The sequence below is a fragment of the Vipera berus genome (genome assembly GCF_964194415.1).
Source record: "Vipera berus genome assembly, chromosome: 2".
Classification (NCBI taxonomy): Eukaryota; Metazoa; Chordata; class Lepidosauria; order Squamata; family Viperidae; genus Vipera; species Vipera berus.
Genome location: NC_138203.1, coordinates 156,046,314 through 156,073,284, shown reverse-complemented (window position 1 = coordinate 156,073,284; position 26,971 = coordinate 156,046,314). Strand labels below are relative to the sequence as shown.

The 26,971-nt window shown below is 38.2% G+C and overlaps 1 protein-coding gene across 1 annotated transcript in view; it reads left to right on the top strand.

The window, feature by feature from the left end:
• The window catches only part of RGS9 (regulator of G protein signaling 9), a 59,537-nt gene that overhangs the window by 12,974 nt on the left and 19,592 nt on the right, over positions 1–26,971 (top strand). Inside the window, exons 2-9 of the mRNA XM_081318558.1 lie at positions 2,586–2,682; positions 9,626–9,676; positions 9,805–9,911; positions 11,965–12,016; positions 13,914–13,972; positions 18,038–18,114; positions 19,265–19,346; positions 22,539–22,601. Coding sequence (XP_081174684.1) covers positions 2,586–2,682; positions 9,626–9,676; positions 9,805–9,911; positions 11,965–12,016; positions 13,914–13,972; positions 18,038–18,114; positions 19,265–19,346; positions 22,539–22,601 — 588 coding nt within the window. The remainder of the gene's footprint in view (positions 1–2,585; positions 2,683–9,625; positions 9,677–9,804; positions 9,912–11,964; positions 12,017–13,913; positions 13,973–18,037; positions 18,115–19,264; positions 19,347–22,538; positions 22,602–26,971) is intronic.

Sequence of the window (26,971 nt, the reverse complement as noted above, 5' to 3'; positions counted from 1 at the left end):
AGTAATCCCTCTGTAATGTATTGGGCCTAGTTTTGCTTAAACTGTACCACGTGGGTTTTGAATGCTGTGAGATTGCTTAAGCAAGGAGTTGGGTAACGGTCGCTGGCTCCTCAGACAGACCTTCTACAGGACCACCATTGGTTGGCTCTAGGGCAGCAATAGGTTCCTTTAAACCTATTGGCCGCCACCTAGTGGCCAGAGTATAAATAGCTGCGTAGCAGCTATTGGTTCTCAGTTCAGTTCCTGCATTCGATAAAGCATGTTCCTGCTTGAACTCTTTCGCCTCCAGCAAAGAGCGCAGTACACAACACCCTGGAAAAACAAACCTCCAGAAAAAATAATAAAGTTCGTACTGTACTTAGGTGTACTTCCCTGGGTGATTCCAGGATTGAGAGGAACATATTCCAAGGTTCACTGCTCTGAGAGGACACCCAGACCAAAGCCTCCAAAAATAATCTTCTGGTATATGTAGAAATGTATGAGAAGAAGCTTTGAGTGTATGAAGGACTGATGAATTGGGTCAAGAAATAAACTAGATCCAATGAAAACTGCAACAAGGTCATAATGTCAATTCATGTGTCTTCTTGGTCTGGTAAGAATTACACATTTACAAGATATCTTGGAAATTACAAGTCTAGAAGATTGATCAGATCAAGCAACAGATACCACACAGGCCTAACTCTGTTCTTATTAACATTGGCAGTAGTAACAGAGTCTTACAAGTCTGAATGTCTTCCTTCCTCTATAAATCATGTGAATTAAGGGGTATCTATCTGAAACATTTTCATAACCCTCCCCAACCTCCAGGTTTAAGCAATGTTTATCTACTCTTTGCCTTGGTAACAATACTTTCCTCTCTGTGTCAGAGTCCTCCTCTACTTTCTACACCCACATCAAGCACACTGTGTAGAGAAATTAGGAGAAATTAACATAGAAAGTATAGAGAGGGTTATCTTTACCTAAGTAGGGCTATAATTTCAGGGCACAAAGATTGCATATTTATGGAACTGTCTCCAGAAGCGGTGCCCCCAACCTCCAACTGCTGCAGGCAATGACTTATTGAAATCAAACATTCATCAGATCTAAAAAGACCAAGATGGATACACTCCTCCCATCCAAATGCCAATAAAGATCATCTAGCAGAATGACAAGTGCAGTTTTTACCAGTCAACCTTAACTTAGGTAACACCAGCTGCCTGCAATTAGTGCAGGTTCGCATCCCACCAGGCTCAAGGTTGACTCAGCCTTCCATCCTTCCGAGGTAGGTAAAATGAGGACCCAGATTGTTGGGGGCAATTAAGCTGACTTTGTAATAATGCCGCTTGGGGTGTGTGTGAAAGCCCTAATAAGCAGGCATATACATAGAATGAAGGCTACTGCTAAGTTTGTAAGCCGCCCTGAGTCTTCAGAGAAGGGTGGGATATAAATGGAATTAAAATAAAATAAAAAAATAAAAATAAAACTTGAAAGGATCCAGATAATATGTTTCTTCCAGGATCCTCTGAAGTTGAACCACCCCAACGTTTCTCACAGCCTTTCCCAGATGTTGGAAATTGGGCTAAAGTTATCAGGAATGTCTGGGTTCAGGGACAGCTTCTTCACATTATGCACTACTTCTGTCCCTTTCAAGACAGTGAACATCATGTCTTTCTGCAAAGGTGTGTTAATTATCTCCCAAATCAGCCACAGAAACCTTGCCTGGAATCAATCAATCAATCAATCAATCCTATAGATAATAGTGTTACACAGAGGTCCTGTTCACTTTCTCAGACTTGCGGGCTCCAAAGAATCCTAGATAATTCCACAAGACATCACTGTAGTTCTGCCCCATTGGTATCCAAACTAAACTGAATACGAGCAAATTTATCTTTAAAAAAACACAATTTCATTTGATGTAAATGTTAAAGCTTGCCCATCCCTCCCACAAACCCAGGATCTGGGTTTCAAGAAGAAGAAATGATTTTTCCCCCTGCTCTGTATAACTCTAAACTTGATCTTTTGTCAATGCTTGGTCATGTCCATTTATGGTTTTATGCCAATATCATTTCAAGTATATTGAGTCACTACATTTCCTTCAGATCCTCTGGAGTAGGCTAGGACTGGCAAATGGAGAAAGGCCGCTCTGTAAAATGTAGTTTTGTTACCTCCACATTATACTGGTTGACCAAGCACGAGGTAGAACTGTCCACTAGATTGTTGGGAAAAACCTCAAGTGTCCTCTGAAAACCATCCAGATCTATTAGGCAACTGGGACAAACCAAAATAATGCTTCCCCACATCCTCATAGGTTCTGGTCCACCTTCTAATGAGAAATGATCTGACACCAGGTTAAAGTGTTCCTCAATCACCATGTTGTGGATGGAGATGGTCTTCTTGTGAACCAACCTGTCATTAATCAGCCACAGTTAAAACCAATGTCTCCAGTAATAAAACACTTAAAACAGTGGTTAAAATAATTCCTTTTTTCTTATTGGTGCATTTAATTAAGTCAAGGAATAATATCTCTGTTTATTTTGTATACTCATGTAATTCTTACCGTTTTTCCTTTTGTTTAATTTGTAATATGTCTCTATTACAATTTGCAGTTGGAGGTTTTGTTGGTAGAAATGCAAGATCCACAATCTGGCATCAAAACGCAAATACAGAACATGCCGGACAGCAGCATTCCTCATGCTGTGGTTGGTAAGTCTGACATACTGGACAATAGAAGGCAATCTCAAACATTAGGTTTTCATTATGTATTATTACTCCATATTCATCAGTCACTTTATTTCTGCGTTTGATGTTGGGAAACAGTCATAATAGCAGTTCAAGAAGATGACAACGGAAATTGCCATCCTGACACTATAGAAGAAAAAGGATAATGAAGACATGAATATCAGATGTAAGGAATCTAGATAATCTGCTGCTTCTAGAATATTCTGCAGCTGATTCTCCACCACCCTCATAGCAACCTTCCCTATAAAAATCTTGACATTATTGTCTGCCCTTTGTAGCCTTTCTTTAATTTCCCATTTCTTTCATTATTTTAATTGTACCAGAGAATCCATTAAGGACACAAAGACAGACTAGCTGCGTAATAGTTTTGGTGGTAATACTAGAAGCTATTCATTTAAAACCAATTTCAGCATCTATTTTAAGGTCAGACAATGCTAGGGAAAACTGTTCTTGTCTTGCTTCCATAGCTTATTCTCTAGCAATGGCAATTGCGATTGGAATTTCCATTGCTATAAAATGTTATATTTCACATGACTGTGACAGTAATTCTAGGACTTCCTGGTTAAGTGAATTCAGCACGACTGTTAAGCAAGGACATCATGTGGTCACCATTTGTGATCTGCAGTCTTCCCAATTGACTTTGCTAGTAAAATCCTGGCAAAGAAAGTCAAGTGACTGTGAAAAGTTGCAACATCATAACTGCAACCCAGGTGCCAAGGACCCGGATTGGGATTACACGACTGAAGGGACATAAGATTCAAAAACGGGTTATAAGTACCACTTATTCAGCATTGTAGCAAGTCCAAACGGTCACTGAACAAGTGGTTGTTAATCAAGGAGCACCTGTATGTGTATTAAAAATGTACTGTCACTACAAAATAATAATCTCAATATAAGAACTGTAAGATTATCATGGAAGTTAATATTTTAGGCATGGGGTAGAGATAATATTCTGTCTTCCAGTAACTCAGAGTTGACTGAAGAAAATTAAATCTCTAATAATAATTTTATATTGAGTATAATAAGATATATCTTTTTCTTTAGAGGTACAGCAGGAAAACCTCATTTGACTGTTTACGTTTCCAGAAGAGCCATCTGTATCTCTTTTCTTTTAATATATACAGATTGTCCCCTTTTTGTTTCCGTTGTTGTTTTACACTGTCAGTTGGTTCTCTCCTCTTCCCTTCTCCTAGCTTTCTATCCCTTTCTTTATAAGGAAATATCTAATCCTTTATTTACAGCCCACTAAAGTAACAGTCTACCATCTTTTCATCACTTCTGATTCTTACTGGGTAGACAACACAGGTCATGATTTTAAGAACTAGCGTTCTTTCCTATTTTTCTTTGAGTAGTTTAAGAAGCATCCTTCAGCAACAGTCCTCTTTCTAAAGTGCACAAGATTTTACCCCAAATTATTACAGGTTTTTCATTTCCAGCCCCCCAACCGTCAGATTCCATTTAAAGCCTTCCTGAACCTGCTTGCCATGGTTTGACTGCACACATTTTTACAGGCCTTGTAAAAGTGCAGCCTGTTACTCTAACTCAGCGGTCTTCAAACTTGGCCCTTTTATGACTTGTGGACTTCAGCTCCCAGAATTCCTCAGCCAGCGTGCTCTAACTAGTTCAGATGCTAGTTCTAGGAAATATTTCTGTCCTATCGACACCATTTCCCTAGCCAGTCATTACCTCGAAATATTTTTCCCAGTCCTTTTCTGTGGTTCATTGAACTTTGAACTTATGTCATGTGCATCAAATAATGGTTTTCTTAGTTCAAAGGTGATTTGATTGGTGTTGTTTTCATACAGTAATTGTCTCATAGCAGTCTCCAATTTAAACCATTTCAGTTGCCCTGCCTACTTATATTTTACGCATTTATCAGTGAAAAAAATACTTGAAATTGCAGTGGTTATATCTTTTAAGAGGAAGAAAACATAGAAGGCTTCTGCATTCCTGTGAATATAGGAACAGGTGAATTCAGGGTTCTGACAATAAGCATCATCTCTTAAGGGGAAAAGCAGATGCAGATAAGGTGACCTAAGCAGGGTCTGAGTGGCAGGTTAATCTTTTAATTTCCTCTATTTTGGGAAGCAGTCTCCATAATGGGGATAAGAAATCCTGACTGCTGGTGTGTGCCTATCAAGCAGTCACATGTCAGGAAAGGGTAGCATTTTGAATTGCATTTTGGCAGCGTTTAGAATTGAAGGTGACTGAACATGCCCAGAGAAATGGATTTGTTCCCAAATTAGATATCTGGTTTTGACAGACCTGAAAATGTGCATTACATTTCTGATTCATAAGTAAGATTTTTTTTTACTTTTCTTTTTTTTAAAAAAACCCTCTTAGATTAGAAAACCACAAATGCGTCTTCTTCATTTTCTTCTCTACTAGCAATTTTCCATTAATGAAATGTACTTGAAGACAGCGTTAATGTTCATTTGTATTCCCCGAATACTCTTTTAGTGGTTGGGATATAAGTTCTATCCTTTAAAATCTGATGCCAGCTTTTGTGTTGCATTTTTAATTTCCAAGTAACTCTTTAGTTGAAATACATGACTGCTGGCTAACCTGCTGTTTTCTTTTGTAGAGGAAATACTATGTTCCCACTGAGTCACCTTGTTGAGAGAATACAGTTTAGTTCAGATTTCCCCATATGTTGCTTTATGATTTAATTTTTCAGCTGCAAACTCAAGGCAGAGTTTTATCTTTTAACGACTAAATGTAGCAAAACATGTGCTTTGGAAATCAGAAGAAAAGGGTTCTTTTTGGTCAAACAGCAAGTCGCTTTAAATCATTAGAATCACAATAAATACTGAAGTCTTTAAAAAGACCACAGAACTCAAGTTACTATTAGGCCAAGGGATCATTTGGGGACTGGCGCCATTATTTTGGTTAAAATAAAAAACGGGACCAAGTAACAGGTGTTTTTCTTTCCTTTGTTCATACTCTTATCCTTTCTCTTCTATGTAGTCTTCGACTTATACAATTGAGCCCAAAATTTCTGTTGCTAAGCAAGACAGTTAAGTGACTTTTGCCCCATTTTTATGGCCTTTTTTTGCCAAAGTTGTTGAGCAAATCTCTGCAGTTTTTAAGTGAATCATGCGGTTCTTAACTGAATCTGGCTTCCCCCTTTGACTTGGTTTCTTGGAAGGCAGCTGGGAAAGTTACAAATGGTGATCACATGACCCCAGGACAGTCCAACTGTCATAAATACATGCCAGTTGCCAACCATCTGAATTTTGATGACTATGGGGATTGTGCAATGGTCATAAGTGTGAAAAAATGGTCATAAGTAGCTTTTTTCAGTTCTGTTGTAATTTCAAATGGTCACTAAACAAATGGTTATAAGTCGAGGACTACCTGTATTTCATATCATTCCTCAGATAACTACAATAGCTGAGATGAGGTCAGCCATTTTGAGCTGCTGAATTTATTTGGTGTTATGCAAATGGCAGTTTAACAAAATGACCTTATGTCTTGCCTACTCACAAAATATCCAAAGATGACCTACCTCTCTCTAAATATGTCCATTTCCCAGAAAGCAAGTAAACAACTTACTAACATTCAGGAACCATCTTAAATTGCCTGTGTTGCTTTCTTTCTTGGCAAATAGGTTCTTTTGCAAACAAAGCCCTTAGGCTGCTGTCGCCTTCCATTTTTAATATGCAAAGATTTCTAGGTGGCGTATGTGAAGTTGAAAGACATTTTGCAAACAAAAACAATGCTAGACGTTAGCCTTTTCTTTTTTATATATATTATAAGTTTTATTAATTTTATGCTATTTACATTCAAATATTTGTGAAGCAATATGGTGGTTGGGTAATCAAAAGTGAACAATATCAAATAACAGGTTATTTGTACATAGCTCAGGTTACATCAACAAAAATTCCCTCTTCGCTTCCCTTAGTTATAACATAATCAAATTAATCAAATTAATACGTTTCTAATTGTGACCTAGTTAATTAAAAGAATTTTCAATATATTTTCACTAATACATATCAATATCCTGTTTTTAGGTTTTACCTAAATACAATGAAGTAATCTAAAGTAGCCTATACTAAATGAAAGAAAGCTTACTTTTGGGTGACCCACATTTCCCTCTTTCAATCAAAAGTAATTATCCTGTCTACAAAACTTACATTATTCATTTCAAAACATTCTTATTTTTACCAATATCATCTATTTATTATCTTAACAACACTTATATCAAAATATCTTATATTATATCTTTCCAAATTCTATGATATATATCGATTCTGATAACTTTCCTTTAAAAATTAAATATAAGATGAATTTCTATATCATTACAACTAATATATTCTATAAGTCGTCTTAACCATACATCAATTGTTAAAATACTATCTTTTGATATATCATTCCAAATTCTATAAAATAGTTCAAAATTGTATTCTAAAAGCTTAATTTTGTTTTCCCTTACAGATCTAAAACCTAAATGTAAAATCAGTTATATTTTTAAGAGATTCCCCTTAATCCATTAAAAGGTATTTTTATACTCTATCTTTAGGAATCCCCCCCCAAAAAAACAAGTGCAGTTTTTTAAATCTAACTCTTGCCTTCCTTTTGTGCCAATCAGGCTTCCCTTTTACCATCTTTAAATTCTCAAATGTATCTCCCTTTCTTCCTATACCCCTTATTTGAATCCACGGAAAGTATCCAAATGTCAATTTTGCAAAAAAAGTGTCCCCTTTGTAACCATTGAAGTTTTGCTTTAATAATTCAGTTTTTGATGATTCATGTAATATAGTTGTCATTAGATCAGTCAAGTCTTTTTCTTCTTCCAATTCCATCTTGATTAGGTATAAAGTAGTAGCTGGTGTTATGGTTGTCATTTGATTAGTTGAATTCTCAATATAGTATATTTGAAGGCCTTTAGTGTCTTCACTCTTAATATTGCTTTCTTCAGGTGCTATTGCTCTTTGAGTTGTAAGTTTTGTAGTTGACATTGAAATTTGGACTTTAAGGTTCTCTGTAGGTTGCATTTGTTGTTCTTTGACGTCTCCTATTTTAGTGTTAGTTTCCACTTCTTCTATTTGCTTTTGGATTGACATTTCCTCATTTAAGGTCAGAATTTGATTTAGTGGCTTTAAGTTGTCAGATTTTTCTTGCAGTTTGGCTTTAATTTGCTCTGTCATTGCCCAAATTGTGTCCACTATCAGTTTATAATCAAGTGGTGGGATATATTCATCCATTTCGTTGTTGTTTGCAGCTAAATCTTCCATGGAGGCTATTTTAATAAGAGTCAAAAATTATCCATCTCCAAAAGAGTTGTTTTCAGTGCCAGGTGTTCCCACACTTATTTATAAAAGTAATGTCAAGGACAGCTCTGTTATTCAGTTAGTTCTCACAACAAGAAAAAGATTTACTTGCTGTACCAAGTTTCACCACAATATGTCATCAGTAGCATATAGAATGCAATGTAAATTTTTTCTTTTTCCCCCTAATTAATATAAAACTTTTGTAGCATTAGTCCAATTTTTCCCCCTTAATTCACAGTTTAGAGAGAAAATAGAGTAGTAGATCCCCACCTCCAAAATAGGAGCTTTTTAGTAAATACAGATAAAATTGCTTAATTTCTTTGCTGAATTACTTGATTTTCTTTTAAGGCTTTAAAATTTGTTCCCAAAGTAACTATTCGCCGTTTTTTCAAAAAATGGGGAAGGCAATTTTTAGGAAAGTCCCACAGGAAAATGGTTAATAAGAAAGGTAAAGTCTCACCCAGGTCCTCCAGATTGCTTCTTAGTGCTAGGTAGTGCTTTTGGCTTTCGGCAGGGAGCGGCTTAATGATTGGCCATCTTTATGGCCGGTCTCTTCTTCTTCGGGCCAAAGGAGCTGTCCCGGATTCAAGCGGAGGGCTGCTGCCCTTCCGTGATCACAGGGAAGGCCTCCTCGCAGTAGTCGCCCCGCCAGGGCGATTTTTGACCCTTTTCAGGGTCCTCCAAAAAAGAAAAAAACGGACAGCAGGGAGCGGACCCTTCCTGCGCGTCCGAAAGCGCCGCGTGTACAAACTGGAAGCCAAGTTAGCCTTTTCTTTGGTAGCAGCACTCCAGCCTCCCATTTCTGTAAACTTAAGAAACACTAAAACAATTTAAGAGTCAGGTTAAATAAGATTGACAAGTGTTCCAGAAGATAGCTATGATCATATTTTCCACCGTGCTGTGGTTCCCTGCAGTAATTTGCTTCTCTTGTGTGTGTGTGTTTGTTTTAAAGTAGTAAAGATTTTTAAAGGCCTTTAAAAAAACTGCAAATGTTTTGTAAGTGTGATGTTTTGGTTTTATTTGCCACCAAACAGGACATGCACATGTATATTTTTGATAATCCTGCTTTCCCTTTTAGCCTAATATTACATGCAAGTTGTCTGCTCATGGTGCTGTGATTTCTAGTTTTCCCACTACCTCTACATATAAGTATAGTTTCTATGGGTAGTCCTCGACTTACAACCATTCATTTAGTGACCATTCAAAGTTACAATAGTATTGAAAAAAGTGACTTAGGACCGTTCTTCACACTTACAACCATTGCAGCATCTCTATGGTCATGTGATTTAAATTCGGATGCTTCACAACTGGCTCATATTTATGATGGTACCAATGTACCAGTATCATGAGATCACCTTTTATGACCTTCTGACAAGCAAAGTCAATGGGGAAGCCAGATTCACTGAACAAGGCGTGCTACTAACTTAACAACTGCAGTGATTCACTTAACAAGCATGGCAAGAAAAGTTATAAAACGGGGCAAAATTCACTAAAAAACTGTCTTGCTTAGCAGCAGAAATTTTGGACTCAATTTTGTTCATAAGCCGAGGGCTGCATGTACTAACCAGGAAGAAAAGCGGGAATGAAACTTGGGTTAGCTTAAAGCTGTTCCCTGCGTTGTCTTTCTGCTCCAGGTTGTGATATACTGCAATGGATTATGAAGCGTTTGGAGATTACCAGTGAAGGTAGGGATGTGCAATTATTTTTTAAACAATGTGTTTTTCCCCCCTAAAGTAGGTAGTCTCTGATTGTTTGGCTTTATTCTGTGTGTCCCATTGAAAGCAACTGATCTGTACTGTTTTTTTCCTTTAAGAGGGACTACATTTGGGAAGTATGATCATCAAGTGTGGGTACATCTATCCTCTTCAAGACCGAAGGAATTTGAATCTCAGAGGGGACACCAGCCTCTATAGATTCCAGGTAGGGGGATTGGTAATGCAGATAGAAGAAAGGTAACCTGCTTTGCATCCTGGCAGGAACTAATGATGCATTTTTGTTTATTTTCTGAAAGCTTGTACTTGCTGCCTGCCAGTCACAGTGGCCTGTACAGTTGCTTCCCTAAAGTGTCATGCAGTAAAAATGATCTTGGAAAGCAACAGCAACAAATAATAAAAACCCTTAAAATGTTAAGAAAATGACGCTAAAAGAAAAAGTAGTGTGGGGCATGAGGCAAAGGTACAGGTCTCCCCAACATCTCCAGATCATACCCCCAGATTATAAAATTCAGAATTGTCAGTCAGGTTGGACATTCTGAAAGTTGTAATCCCAATACAGGCCATGCCACGGTAAAAGAGATTTAAGGTGCTGGTACTTACCTTTAAAGCCCTACATGGCCTAGGCCCGGGATATTTGCAGGACCGTCTGCTGCCGGGAACGATTCCCCATCACCCAGTGCGCTCACACAGAGAGGGCCTCCTCAGGGTGCTGTCGGCTAGACAATGTCTCCCCCAGGGGGAGGGCCTTCTCTGTGGGAGCACCAGCCCTATGGAACCAACTCCCCCTTGAGCTCCGGATGGCCCCGGATCTCCGGTCCTTTCGCCGCAGCCTTAAAACTTTCCTTTTTCATCAGGCTGACCTGGACTGACTACAGGGTTTTTTAAAATGTTTTTTTAATTTTTAATTGTTTAGTTTAACTTATTTATTGGGGCTGTTTATTTAATTTCTTTTAACTTTTGTATTGTTGTTTTTATTGTTGTTAGCCGCCCTGAGTCCTTCGGGAGATAGGGTGGCATATAAGTCCCAAAAATAAACAAACAAACAAACAAACAAACAAACAAACAAATAAATAAATAAATAAAAGAGGGACATTTTTTTTGCTTTGAATTCTATCATGGTATTTGGAAAAGGAGTAAGGACAAATTTTCCCCACCATTTCTACCTCCAATATCCACATTTTGCTTCTATCCTACCTTGGCTTATCTTTGCATCTTTCATATTTTCCTTGTTATAAAATTTAATAATCACAAAATGAAACACAATTTTGATGGAGTAAATCAACCATACCCATTTCAACATAAAAGTGAAAAGCAGCAGCAAACTGATTATAAGTAGTCCTCGTTCAGCGACTACCTCATTTAATGACTCTCTGTAGTTACAGTGGGTGATGAAAAAGTAACTACAATGGAACCCTTGCTTTTACAAACTTTGCAGGTCTGTAAAGCAAAAGAACGTTGAATTAAGGAAATAACGCATCCACGGTTTTGCTTAGTGACTGCTTCACTTAACAGCCAAATTGCCAGTTCAAACTGTGGTATCTAAATGAGGACTACACTGCACTACATATAACATTTTCACCATGAAATGCAAATACTATGAGAGAATCTGCAGTTTTAAAGCTTAATGAATTTTTCTGATATTATCACAGGTAGCTTTTGACTTATGACCACAATTGGGATCAAAATTTCTGTGTTTTTTTTTAGCATAGCAGTTAAGTGAGTTGGGCATAATTTTATACTTCTTTTTGCTACATGACTCTTTTGCAGTTGAACTGCTGCAGTTGTTAAGTGAATCACATGGTTGTTAAGTGAATCCAGCTTCCAGCATTGACTGTGTGTTAGAAGCTGGCTGGGAAGTTCGCAAAGGGCAGTCATGTGACCCTGGGATGCTGCAACCCTCACAAATATATGTCGGTTGCCAAACCTTGATTATGTGCCCATGGGGATGCTACAATGGTTGTAAGTGCAAGGACCGATTGTAAATCACATTTTCAGTGACTGTTGTAACTTTGAAGAGCCACTAAGCTCACCACCTCTTAGCATTTTCAGCTTTCCTTTCACACTTTTTGGCTACCCTCCCCCCCATTGTCAAAACATTATTCAAAGCTGTTCTAAAATAATTGGGAAGAATAGGGAAGAAACATGTTGGAATGAATTTAAAAACCTTTCAAGCTTTATTTGTCTAAGAATGAATTAGAAGAACTTGTTAAGAAATTTATCAATAACTTGGTTCTTAGTTTTTGTCTTCCATCCTACAGACACCCTACTTTTGGCCAACCCAGCAGTGGGGAGCAGAAGATACGGATTATGGTAAGTTTAACATATTACCTCCCTTTTCTTGGTGAAACATCAATATTGGCAAAAGTTAAATAAAATCAAAATGTCCTGATCTAATAACTTTGATATAAGTAGTCATTTGTTGTGAAAAGTATGTTCTTCTCTCCCATTAATTGCTTTTTATTTAAAATGTCATTTTAAATAGCAGTTCATCTCTCTCTCTCTCTCTCTCTCTCTCTCTCTCTCTCAAGAACATACACATAGGCTAGATTTCAGAAAATCCAATTTCAACAAATTTAAAGAAATTCTGGGTGGGATCGAAGGTAGAAACCTTCATCTCAAAAATAAAATGCTATTCCAATGAGAAAAACAATTCTGGGCTGCTTAGGAACCCACTGTGGATTCCCGGGAAATTTGAATGAATTAAAAGAGACTGTACTGTGTAAGAACTGGAAGATGGAGGTATTCACCAAGAAAGTAAACTAGCAAATAGTGAGATCCCAGCCTTAATCCTTTTTAATGCATAACAGTATCAGAACAGAGCTGGAAGGCATACGGCCAGGTCATTTTGCACTAGAAAGGAAACAATTTGGTGGACAAAGATGATGTACCTAGCAACTTGAAATTGTAAATTAAAAGAACAGATTAAAGAAATATATTTGGGCTAAATTTAAAAATACAGTGTTTACCTCCCCCATGTGTGTATTTCTCTGAATGAAGGCATTGAGACAGCAAAGACAGGCTCCCTTTTACACCTGTAGGTTTAAGAAGTTTAAGATATAATCTCTTGAAAAGGAAGAAGATATCCATACATACCGGTGCTCTTCAGTCAAATAGGTTTTGGTAAACAACTCTACTGTACACAATCTTTTCAGTACTGCTTCTTGTATGCCAATTGCAGATATCCTTTTTATCCTCCAAACCGTTTCATTCAGCCTTACCAAACCAGGTAATGTGTATGAGTCTCTTAGTTCTGTGATAAGGTACCAGCTTACTTACAAAAAGGCCTACGTTCAGTTTCTAGCCTCTGCAGTTGAAAGGACCTCTGGTGAGGCAAGAGAAGGTCTTAAAAGCCATAATCAGTCATGATAACTAAGTGTGTGATAGATAGATTGGTGATCTGACTAAGGATGAAGCAGCTACTGTAAATAGGGCAGCTAATTGTCACCATCTGATAAAGCCTGTTAAGAAAATATCAAAGCTCTATCTATCTATCTATCTATCTATCTATCTATCTATCTATCTATCTATCTATCTATCTATCTATCTATCTATCTATCTATCTAGTTTTATACTCTTCATCTGTGCGGTTTGAATATTTGAATTATTGTTCTACTTGTTTTTATAACTTGTAAGCAATCGAGAGTCACCTTATAGAATAGAAGGGTAGCATAAAAATTTAATAAATAAATATGCTTCAAGAGATTCTACAGTATCTTCATTGGACACAATGCAGCAAAATTTACATTCCTAAGCAACCCTTGGTCTTTGAACAATATTAAAAGTCATTCCCATTTTAAAGTTATGAGTAAAAATATGCTGACCAGGATCAGAAAACAGCAGTTCTGATCTTTGCTGTATACGTATATACCTTGCACATACGTTAATTCAAGGAATTTGGCTACTGTTATTTAAAGGATGCTTCCCATCTAAAGTTCCCTGAACTTCTACCTGCCCCTTACTTGCTGTTGCCTCCTCCACACCTATAGTGTGGTTCAAAATGATGTGTCTGAACTAAACACCAGCAACTGTGTTCTTATGAAGCTTGGTTTCCTGGAATTCCATCTGTCTTGGCTGGATGCCCCTGGTGGACACCCTTTGGAAAATATTCTATAACATTCAGGCTAAATGTTAATCATTAATCATATTCATTTGGTTTTTGCAGCTGTGCATATAATGCATTTTCTCTTTTTTAAAAAAATATCCCCAGCCATTTACCTAGTAAAGAGAAATATTAAGAAGAAAGGAGCGCTAGAAGATTATGAAAAGGTAGGAAGATATTTTTTCTTATGCAATGTTCTGTCTAAGCATCTTACCCAAATCAGATTATTGAGATATGATAAGCATATCTCACCTGTTTCCTTCTTTTATTTATATGCTACTTTTTCCTCAAAGGAACCCAGAGTACTTTGTAAGAGAAGGAAGTAAAAATCTTAAGGCCGTATAATAAGAATAACAAGGTATGAAAATTAAGATGAAAATTAAAAACAGTTTGTTTTCAAAAAAGCAAAAGCAAAATAGGTTAACTTAAAGGCAGTTTTGTTCAAAGTTGTTGTCATCTCATCTATGAATGGGTTAACAGCAACCTTCTTCTTTGAAAGAATATAGTATGAACTATCTACCATGCTATAACACACCACACCATAATACACCGTACAGTACCACACCATATAGAACTAGGAATTGGCTGCTTGTAAGCACCACAGCCAAGAAACAAGCTGAGTAATAGTTGTTCAAAACTTTTGGCAACTTTCAAGATTGATGTCTATGGAGATTCTCAGTCATCCAGGTCATGGTTGTCCCAAAGGTGCGTTTTCAGGAAGCAACTGGACTTTCTTGTTTTTCTTTGAAGACATTTCGCTTCTCATCCAAGAAGCTTCTTCAGCTCTGACTAGATGGTGGAGAATGGAAGGATTTATATTCCTTGCAGACAGCTGGTCATTTGCATTCTTTTAGAGAGTCGTTGAGGCCATTTGGAGGTTTTCTGTGTCCTCAGGGTCACCTGAGTACTGCAAATGTGCATGGAGCCTTCGTGGCTGCAGGATGTTTTCTGCCACGTTCCTGTAGTCCACAATGTTTTCTGGAAATCCGTTCATACTCCCTCACCATTTGAAGGGTGTCCATCCCAAACTGCATAGCTTGATGTCTATGGAGATTCTCAGTCATCCAGGTCATGGTTGTCCCAAAGGTGCGTTTTCAGGAAGCAACTGGACTTTCTTGTTTTTCTTTGAAGACATTTCGCTTCTCATCCAAGAAGCTTCTTCAGCTTTGACTAGATGGTGGAGAATGGAAGGATTTATGTTCCTTGCAGACAGCTGGTCATTTGCATTCTTTTAGAGAGTCGTTGAGGCCATTTGGAGGTTTTCTGTGTCCTCAGGGTCACCTGAGTACTGCAAATGTGCATGGAGCCTTCGTGGCTGCAAGATGTTTTCTGCCACGTTCCTGTAGTCCGCAATGTTTTCTGGAAATCCGTTCATACTCCCTCACCATTTGAAGGGTGTCCATCCCAAACTGCATAGCTTGATGTCTATGGAGATTCTCAGTCATCCAGGTCATGGTTGTCCCAAAGGTGCGTTTTCAGGAAGCAACTGGACTTTCTTGTTTTTCTTTGAAGACATTTCGCTTCTCATCCAAGAAGCTTCTTCAGCTCTGACTAGATGGTGGAGAATGGAAGGATTTATGTTCCTTGCAGACAGCTGGTCATTTGCATTCTTTTAGAGAGTCGTTGAGGCCATTTGGAGGTTTTCTGTGTCCTCAGGGTCACCTGAGTACTGCAAATGTGCATGGAGCCTTCGTGGCTGCAAGATGTTTTCTGCCACGTTCCTGTAGTCCGCAATGTTTTCTGGAAATCCGTTCATACTCCCTCACCATTTGAAGGGTGTCCATCCCAAACTGCATAGCTTGATGTCTATGGAGATTCTCAGTCATCCAGGTCATGGTTGTCCCAAAGGTGCGTTTTCAGGAAGCAACTGGACTTTCTTGTTTTTCTTTGAAGACATTTCGCTTCTCATCCAAGAAGCTTCTTCAGCTCTGACTAGATAGTGGAGAATGGAAGGATTTATATTCCTTGCAGACAGCAGGTCATTCACATTCTTTTAGAGAGTTGTTGAGGCCATTTGGAGGTTTTCTGTGTCCTCAGGGTCACCAGAAATGTCTTCAAAGAGAAACAAAAAAGTCCAGTTGCTGCCTTAAAAAGCACCTTTGGGGCAACCATGTCCTGGATGACTGAGAAGAATGCCAATGACCAGCTGTCTGCAAGGAATATAAATCCTTCCATTCCCCACCATCTACTCAGAGCTGAAGAAGCTTCTTGGGCGGGAAGCAAAACGTCTTCAAAGAAAAAACAAGAAAGTCCAGTTGCTTTCCATGTCAGTCCTTTGAGGTAAGCCAGGTTAGGAAATAGACACCCCAAGGATTACAGGAATGCTACGTTATTATTGTAAAGGTAAAGGTAAAGGTTCCCCCGCACATGCGTGCTAGTCGTTTCCAACTCTAGGGGCCGGTGCTCATCTCCGTTTCAAAGCCGAAGTGTGTAGGATATAATAATAGAATCTTGGAAGCCTGTCAGAATTTCTACACCCCCTCATATACTAAACAGTACAGACTTACGACCACTATGGAGCCCAACATTTCTGTTGCTAAGTGAGACAGTTGATAAGTGAATTTTGCCCCATTTTATGACTTTCCTTGCCACAATTGTTAAGTGAATTACTGCAGTTGTTTAGTTAGTAACACAATTGTTAAGCTTCCCCATTGACTTTGTTTGTCAGAAGATTACCAAAGGTGCCCACACGACCCTGGGACACTGCCCAACTGTCACAAATATGAGTCAAGTTATCAAGGGTCTGAATTTTGATCATGGGAATTCTGCAACAGTCGTAAGTGTGAAAAACGGTCCTAAGTCACTTTTTTCAATGCCGTTGTAACTTTGAACGGTCACTAAACGAACTGTTGTAAGTCAAGGACTACCTTTATGCAGTTTTTTTTTTCTTTTGGAATTGTAAGCCACCCAGAGTCATTGACTGAGGTAAGCAACTATAGAAATTGAATAAACAAGCAAATCAATAAATAACGCTAGACACAAACTGTCACAGACATCTCCCACACAAATTAGTTTCCAGGTGAGACAGAATTTTAATCCAGAGTGCAAAGACAGCATTCCTCCCAACCCTCTGACATATACTGATGCTGGGCAGAGGGGGGGTCAAGCCTGTAACCACTGGCTTGTACATGCCAGATCTCAACCATAGACGGGTGCTGTCTTATTCTAGTTTGAACTGGCATTGATTAATCTCAACAGTGTGCACAATGTGGCTACCAAGCTGGCTCTTTTCCTAGGCTCACATAGAGACTGTACGATTGCAAGAAAGAGGGCCCTTGAGTTAGGGAGGTTCTGATAGGATACAATAAGATGTTTTTGAGCAGGCGTAGTGCCCTGGCAGTGCCTTAACTCAAACATATTTTCCTGGCTTCACTGCTTCTTAAGGAGATGGAAGGTACACGTCCATGCCAGCTCCAAAACGCTGTTTAGGCTTCAGTCTGAAGTACATACTTCTCTTCTTACCATCATTATGCATTCTTTACAGGGGGTCCTCGACTTGCAAACTTTCATTTAGTGACTGTCTGAAGATACAACGGTGCTGAAAAAGTGACTTGGGATCATTTTTCACGGTTACAACTGCTGCAGCATCCCCCACGGTCATGTGATCAAAATTTGGACGCTTGGCAACTGGCATGTATTTATGTCAGTTGCAGTGTCCTGGGGGTGGTGGTGGTCATGCGATCCCTTTTGCGACCTTTTGATAAGCAAAGTCTGTGGGGAAGCCAGATTCACATAACAACTGCAGGGATTCACTTAACAACAGTGGCAAAAAAGGTTGTAAAATGGGACAAAATTCATTTAACAACTATCTTGCTTAGCAATGGAAATTTGGGGGCCCAGTCGTGCTTGTAAATTGAGGACTACCCATACTATATGTTATATGTTTTAATGTTATTGTATTGTTCATGCTCCAGTGCATTTTTAATTCCACCTTCCACCCGGGATCTCTTTTCAACAAGTGATCTTATACCTATGTAGAATAAAATACACAACCTTTTCCTTTGCATTATTTTGAAACATCATCAAAATATTTATCCCTTTAAGTGCTGACTACTTTGCTATTGCCATTGCGATTAATGTTAAGAAGTTTTGTTGAAAAAGGTTATCCACCTTGCTTGTTTTATGCTTGGTGCATAAAGTCAGTGTTGTCACTCTTTATCATGTCCTTTGTTGTGAGTGCATAACAATGTTGCCTTTGCCTTTGCCTTCCTCTCTCACTGTTTCTTTTCCAGGAACATTACACCACGTTGAACAAACGCCTCAATCATAAATGGGACTTCATTATTATGCAAGCCAAGGAACAGTACAGGTGGGAGACATTTCTTAACTAAGGTGGGGATGGGGATGGGCAGGCAGTCCTTGATTTACAACCATTCATTTGGTGACTGAAGTTAAAACAGCACTGGAAAAAAGTGACATGATCAATTTTTCACACTTAACGACCGTTGTGATAGCCTCATGGTCACATGATCAAAATTCGGATGCTTGGCAACTGGCGTGTATTTATGACTGTTGTAGTATCCCAGGGTCATGTGATCACCTTTTGTGACCTTCTGACAGGCAAAATCAACAGGGAAGTCATTACTAACTTAACAACTGCAGCGATTCACTCAACAACGGTGGCAAGAAAGGTCATAAAATGGGCCAAAACTCACTTAACAACTGTCTTGCTTAGCAGTGGAAATTTTGGGCTCAATTGTGGTTATAAATTGAGGATTACCTGCATTTTGTTTGAGCAAAAGAATAAGTAATAAACAGCTGCAGGTGTTCAATAGCAATTTTATTTTACCTTCTCCCTCCTTTTAAGAAGGGTCATTCAAAAATTGACCTGCCTCTGCCTTTGCTTTGAGCCTCATCATTAATAGTGGACTTGCAGTTTTGCCCATAAATAAAATATATTGACAATGGTCTGTCCATGTCCAAATTCTTGGCATGCATAGTCTGTTTGAGAGGCATAAATGTTATTTTCTTTTTCCTCTGGTAATGGGTTGCTTACACAGATATCTGTTTTAGGATAATTTTTTTTAGTGACTGTCTGTGGCCAATTTCATAATATGATAGTAAAGTTTGGGGTTGCTTTATCTCATCTTAATTTAGAACTCACAGCCTTAGACCCTTGGCCGTAAAATGGAGATAACACAATTCCTTTATTGTAATTTGTTTCTTTCTTTTTCTTTTTTTTAAGAAAGCATTTTACTTACCATCTTCTTAGCTTATTCAAGGATGGACTATTTCTACTATTTAGAAAGAAATATACAAAGAATGATCCCTGAATCCAAAAAAGGGAATATTTATACAATGAAGTGGCAGATTTTTCTCCATTGTGTGTATTAAAGATCTGCAAGAAAATTCCATACCATGTTTGTTATTTCCTGTTAGAGTGCATAAATAATCCCAAGAAAAAAAATATAGTCTCCTGTTTTGATTTATTTTTTAAAAAAGGCTTCTTGCATTTGCAGCGCAGGAAAGGAACGAACGAAAAAAGACCGGTATACTTTGGATTACCAAGAGAAAGCCTACTGGCTGGTGCAACGGACTCCTGTAAGCAAGACTAGACTTACCTTTTGAATAAATATGTTTGTGCTGTAACACAAGATGATTACAATGTACTGTAATAACTGGAGGCAACATTACAGGCATGCTGAATGTCTTGCCCCTAAGCATATTCCCTCCCAGATTTAAATCAATGGGACACTTCATTCTTTTGTGTTAAAATGACTTTGAAAATGAGAATTACTTTCCCTCATGAGTCATTGATTGTCAAGGCAGGTTGAATCCAAAGATAAAATGATGATCTACACAGCAACACAACACATAGATGGTCTTGTTTCAAAAAGGATCGCTAGCTTTCTTTATTCCTGAAACAGATATATATGTGATATTTAGAGTCTTTAAGTCTTCCATTAATGTTCTTCACCATATATTTTAAGTCGTGTCCTTAGTCTTTTGGCATGGAAATTATTTCCTTTGCTCCCTACATGGGAACTACGATTGGAAAATTACAAGGCCTGAGTAGTGAATCAAACCTAATAGACAGCCTCCACTTGGAATGGGTTTCTAAGTGATCTGTCTGTATTCCTACATTGGCTTGCCATCTTAAATTCTGTTGGATTAGTAATTATCCAACAGAATTTTAGATGGCCAGCCAATGTATGATACAGGTGGTCCTCAACTTACAAGAGTTCATTTAGTGACCATTTGAAGTTACAATGGCACTGAAAAAGTGACTTATGACCATTTTTCACACTTATGACCATTGCACCATTCCCATGATCATGTAATTTACATTTGGATGCTTGACAACTGACTCACATTTGTGACAGTTGTAGTGTCCTGGGTTCATGCTTCTGACAAGTAAGGTCAATGGAGAAGCCAGATTCACTTAACAGCTATGTCACTACCCTAACAGCTGCAGTGATTCACTTAATAAATATGGCAAGAAAAGTTGTAAAATGGGGCAAAACTCACTTAACAAATTTCTCACTTGGCAACAGAAATTTAGCTTTCTGTGATCAAAGTTCAGACTAACCAACTGGCATGTATGCATGATTTTTTTATTTTTTATTTTAATTCCATTTATATCCCGTCTTTCTCCGAAGACTCAGGGCGGCTTACAAGCTTAGCAGTAGCCTTCATTCTATGTATATGCCTGCTTATTAGGGCTTTCACACACACCCCCAAGCGGCATTATTACAAAGTCAGCTTAATTGCCCCCAACAATCTGGGTTACAGAGTCCCTGGGTCATGTGATCACTTTTTGCTACTTTCTGACAAGCAAAAAAATCAATGGGGAAGATAGATTCACTTAGCAACCATTTACTAATTTAATAGCTGCGGTGATTCATTTAACAACTGTGGCAAGTGAGGTCGTAAAATGGGGCAAAACTCACTTTACAACTGTCTTGCTTAGCAATGGAAACTTTGTGCTCAATTGTGGTCTTAAGTGGAGGACTATCTCTAGTTGGTGGTTCTAGGCGTACATTCACACCTAAACAATAAATAATAAATGCTAAACATTTGTGTGGGGAATTGTGGCATGACATCAGTGAGTTATTAAATTCCCTCCCTTTTTGTGAGCATACAGTTTGGGGTCTGTTGCAGGAGTAAAAAAGGGAGAAGAAAGAGACAAGGAAGCAGGGGACAAGTGGGCCCAGGAAGCAGCCATGGGTTATCCCTGCATCTTCTGGCAGTTGCGCATTGTGCAAAAGTTTGTATTGTTTATATTTGATTCCATGAACGAAGCTACTGTAGTTTGATTCCTATTTCTACAGGGTTGCGACTGTAATCTCAACTCGAAACCAATTGAAGTTATCGCCCAAAGCCCAAAAATTAAATGCAGGTTTGTGGAATCCCTGCCTCCTGATTATCTAATTTCCCTTCATTCATCTTCCATGCCTTCAGCTGCTCCGCAGGGTGCTTTTGGCAACTTTTCCGTGTTGGAAAAAGACATCAAGCTGGGCACCCAACAACAGCACTGCTTCTGGTCTTTGGGAGGCGCCTCTGGCAGATGCTGGGGGTTGTTTCTTGAGCAGTTACTACACTGATCACAGCAGGTTGTAAGACTCCGACGCTTGCCAAGGAGCTACATTCCCTAATCCCAAATCATAATCAAAGAGCCACTTTTAATTGTGCACACAGTGCAAATGGCCACTGAGAGCCCAGCAGTTAACAGACAGAAAAGTAGAAGCCTCCAGCAAATGTCAGGCTATAATTGGAGCTTGACTTGGGGGAGGGGGTGGGGAAGTACCATCTGTAGATAAGGTCTGCACACTGCAACAGCCCCTTTGGTCCCAGTTCATCTTTCCTGCTGAAACACCTTTGATCACGTCAGGCTCACTTTTGGATCTTTCTCTTTCTTGAACTGTTTTCCTCACCCCCCCTCCTCTCCCCTCCCCTCCCCTTTTAAGATAGCACTGGTTGAGGTTTAATTATTGATGGCCCAACTTCAGCAGACGTCAGATAGCAGATCCAAACTCAGCTGTGCTCAAAGCAGATGTGATAGCAGTACCAATCTGTTTATTATGTCAAAGCCTTCCTTTCTCCAATGGGCAATGCTTGCTTTCCTTTTTTATGAGTCAACTTCCCTTGCCCAGATTTTGCTAGAAAAATGCTCCGGTTTATGGAGTTACCTAATGCAGCAATGGATACATTTCACAGCATTGATACATAGAAAAGGGAAATGTGCTACTGGATCTTTTATGGCCCGTCTATTACTGTGGCTTTATTTATTTATTTATTTATTTTACAAGTACTCCTCAATTTACGACTGCAATTGAGCTCAAAATTTCTGTTGCTAAGCAAGACAGTTGTTAAGGACACTGCAACTGCGTTTTGCCCCGTTTTATGACCTTTCTTGCCACAGTTATTAAATGAATCACTATAGTTATTAAGTTACTAACACGTTAAGTGTTAAGTGTTAAGTGAATCTGGCTTCCCCAATGACTTTGCTTGTCAAAAGGTTGCAAAAAGTGTTCACATGACCCTGGGACACTGCAACCGTCATAAATACATGTCAATTGGCAAGCGTCTCAATTATGATCACGTGACCATGGGGATGCCGCAAAGATGAGATGGGGGAAAAATGGTCCTAAGTCACTTTTTCAATGCTGTTGTAATTTTGAACTAAATGAAGGGTTGTAAGTGAAAGACTGCCTGTACACCAATTAATATTTAAAAAAAATAATATGGCATAAATACACCTTTGTTACATTTTGTTTTGTCTCTATATTATAGCCTGGATTGCAAGATACACTTGAGTACGGGTTGGACCGAGTGACAGATCCTTGTGAAAATAAGGTAAACCAGGTAAGCCTTAATGACATTCTAATTATAGTCTTATAGTCTTGTAAACTTACACAAATGGGTTCAGTAACATATAGTTACAGAACATTTATATATGTATATGGAATAAGTGCGTTGCCTTTTTATTTTTAAAAAGATCCTTAAGAATGGCAGGAATCAGTCTTCATCAGGAAGACTAGTTGATCCCTTTTTTATGGTATTATAGTTCCAACATATCAAATGAAATTTTTTTAGAATTCATTTATACCTTTATTCAAAGTATCTGACTTTCCACCAAAACTCAGCAAGCTCTCCTATGACTATCAAAAATTGAAATGTAAATAGATGGGAGATCTCATTATAGACCATCATCATTTAATTTGGAATAATAAGTAAGCAAAGGTAACAAAACGTGCGTGCAAATTGATCATGATGTAAACAAAGGTTTTAGCATATATTTTTTTCTCTGCAAAAGGGTTTTGAGTTTTCTTTCTATCTTCCTTTCTTGCTTCTTTCCTTCCTTCTCTTTCCACTATGGGATGCATTCGTAAGGCATAATAGATTTTAAAGAAACAGAAATTCTATTAGTTTGATCTGGACTGCATCCAGAGCTCTGAGAATTAAGCCCTTCTAAGCTTGTACCTAATTTCAGCTCTATCTGATTTGTATAATACTGCTAAGCAGGCTAGGCCAGTCCCATCATGGAGCTTTCCAAAGACAATTGAAGACATAAGAGAGATAGAAAATCTTGGCGGCTGAAGAGATATTAATAGGTCACCAGAACTCTTGTGGAAGGTGAAGCTTGGATGATGCTTGGTTTGCATCCAACCAAAGACCCCCCCTCAAGACAATTCTTGCATTATTTTCATGAGATGCTTTGCAGGGCTAACAGACCTCTCTTGTAAATCAAGCTCTCGACTACACTGCAGTTCTCAGAGGCAGGGAATCACAGTGGCAAGTGGGCTTTGTTGGCATGGAGGACATACAAGTGCAAAAGTTTAGAACTTAGCTTTTCCCTGTAAGAGAAGGTGGTTGATAGACCTTCCTTGTCAGCCCAAGGATCTTGAAAGGAAAAAGGTCACCAAGGCAAGCCACACTGAATCTTAACCCTGGATTCATTAGGACATATATGTGGCATCATTTTCACCACACTCTCCCTTCAACTTCTCCCCCCTCCCCACTGCTTTTGGTCCTTTCACCATCTCTGCTCCCCTTCGTAGGGAAGAACTCTTTTTTATTCCAGTCATCACTGCACAGTGACTCAAAAAGCTGCAAACGTCTTGTAAACTTCTGGATTCAGTTTTGGTCATTGGGAGTTTTGCTATGCTCAACTGTCAGTTCTAAGTATGCAGGGAATAACAGAAAGTTCAACAACCTGAAATCAGTGATTGCATTTAGACGAATTCTAAATGAAGAATAAACTAATACGGTAATGCGATGATGAAAAAACTGGTAGAAAACAGAGGGGTGATTGCAGTTTAAAATAGGAAATATAACTTTGATTCAGTAAGTACCGAATGTATGAAAAGTATCTGCTTTTTGCTTTTTCTGGAAAATAATTTAGATAGATAAAAGTTAAACATGAAAATATAGAAATTATGTAGGAAATAGTTAATTAACCTTTCCCTTCTATCTTTTGTTTTCTCTCTCTCTCTAGTTTGTTTTTCTCTGATGTATATGATCTTCGTTCTCTTGGTTGCTTGTCCTATAAAAGACTAATGTGCTGTCGTTTCAAGATGAATCTCCTCCTATTCCTCCTTATCCACTGCTATATATTTAAGCCTGGGAAATGAAAATCAACTGGAATGAGGGTTGGATCTACTTTAATTCAGCTGCTTTATAAACATTTGTTTACAACTGTAAACTTTTTTTAATTAGTCCCCATATTGTCTTTGCTGATGGGCTGGAACTCACTTGGGATTTCATTGTAATTGCAGACTGTCCAGTGGGATAAGAAACTGCCCTAACAAATTAAATAGGTTACATAAGCAAGCCAGATGTAGTGTCCATCCTGCCACACCGTTTTATTGTCTTGAGTATGAGTGAACAGTTTCCTATTCTTTTGGAGACAGATTTTCCCAGCAGCCATTATACAGTGACACAGCCTCAAGATAATTGACAGGAACCATCAGGCAGGCTTTCCTGAAAGACTTGCCAGTTTTGACTTGTGCATCTTTACAGTAGACTTCCTTTTGTTTATATCCTTATTGATATGTGGCTCTTGAACAGTTGACTCATACCAAAGAAATCCTTTTCCAAGCATGAATCTGTAGTCTTAAAAAGATTTATTGAAGTGAAAGAGATAGATAGATTACAGAAATTTCAACAACTTAATTATTTCCCTCTAAACCGATTCATTTTCCTAAGACATGAGGGCAGAGACTTTTGTCTTTTTCTTCTAGCGGCTTTTCTGTATACAAGCAAAAAAGGTGGATCTTTTTATTGATAAAGGATAAACTTGCTGGTGTTTGTTTACAAAGCTGTTCCTGAAATTGTTAACTGTCTGAGAAGTGACTCTTAAAATTGGCAAGAAAAAATAACTTCCAATGAAACCTTCGTAGTTAATTGTGATATTGTATTCTTTTTTTTTAAACTGACTTGCCTCAGATTTATCATACTATTCTATAATGCATTATCTACAATAATAAAATAGTACCTAATAGTATCTACAAAAATAAAATAGATATCAAATAAGCAAATGTATCCCAAATTCACCTGTATTTTCTTAAAGCTTGTTTCTTGTATAACAGAATTTTTTTGAAGTGCTATTTGTACTTTCACATTTGATAGAGGCAATACTAATCTATAGGGTTCAGTTGCAAAGATTAGTACCTCTGTTTGCTATTTTCTCATTTCTAAGAAAAAATGGGATGTAAATGTCTTAAATATTTTCAGTATAGATAGAAGCTAAAAAAATGGCATAGTAGCACGAAGCAACATCTGATTCTAACAATATATGAGTATAACAAGATTTCAGGAGGGCTTGTGCTTAGATGCCATTCAGAGTTTAAAACCAACCACTGGTGGCCCAGATTTCAATTGGGTCTGCAACATTGGGTAACTGGAATTAAATTTTCCTTCAGTGGCACTTTGTGATAAAAAGTGCTCGGAACTTTAGAGCTGGGATTTCTGAGCAAAATACAATATATACATATAATTCTATTGATAGTATATGAATACTCTAGTATCCAGCAATACCAAGATCATATTGAGTTAAGTAAACCTCACTATGACTAAGTCATTCATGGTACTAAGTGACCTTTTATAGATTGGACTGAAAGCATACGTTACTTATTTATTGTCTCTGAGAATTCAAGGTGACATACACCCGCATTTTATGCCCATTAGCACTCTGCAAGGTAGGCAAGGCAGAGAGAGAATGACTGGCCCAGAATCATCTTGTGGTATTAGCCTGTGAAAAATTACCTCTCCTTAAAAGAATAGATGCATTTGAATCCCATGAAAAAAGAAAAGAAAAGAAAAGAAAAGAAAGGGAAATTTTGGTGTAAAACTGGCAAAAAAAGTGAGGAAGTTTACTTGGGGCCTTCCCCCCCAATTGCCCTTCTATCTGAAATGCATCCTCTTGTAAAACGATTTTGAAACAATAAAGGAAAGGAAATTAGTATCTAGACCTTATGCTGTACATTTGCGTGCCTCTAATAACTTTTATGTGTGTTTGCCAAATGTGATCTAATGAGTGTTTGAATGAGACTCATAGAACCATAAGGAGCTCCACAAAACTTAGGGTTTTTCCTGAAAGTCTGTGCCTTCCCTTTCCATCATCTTATTTCAAACAAAGTCATGCATGATACTTCAAAGGGAACTGCAAGTACAAACAGCCTCCAGATAATTTCTAGCCTTCAGTCCCTGGCTTGGCTGGTGGATGTCATATAACATCATCGGAGCTATTTAAATCATAGCATAACCACAGTGGATATTTTTTTAATTTCCAATGTTTATATGTTGCAATATATTGTTTCCTGTTGCTTTTCACTAAAGTCGATCAATCTAATTTGTGCGTCCTAAATGAGTCTACTTTAGCTCCATTACAATACATCTGTAATTAAATGCATACAGCTATATATACCTGTGTTTCCCTAAAAATAAGACCAGGTCTTTTTTTTTGCATCCAGAAGAGGCATCAGGTCTTATTTCCAGGGGATGTCTTTTATACTCACCTCCTGCACCGACAGCCCCGCCCAGCCGGCCCACTTATTTTGCGACAGAAGGAGCCCCTTCATTCTGCAGCTCCATTCCAGCCTGCATTTCGCAGTCAGGCCTTTCCGTAAGGGCTCTGCAGCCGAGTGCTGAGCTATGGATTCAATCCATAGTTCAGTTCTCGGCTGCAGAGGTCTTACAGAACCAAGCTATGGACTGAATCCATA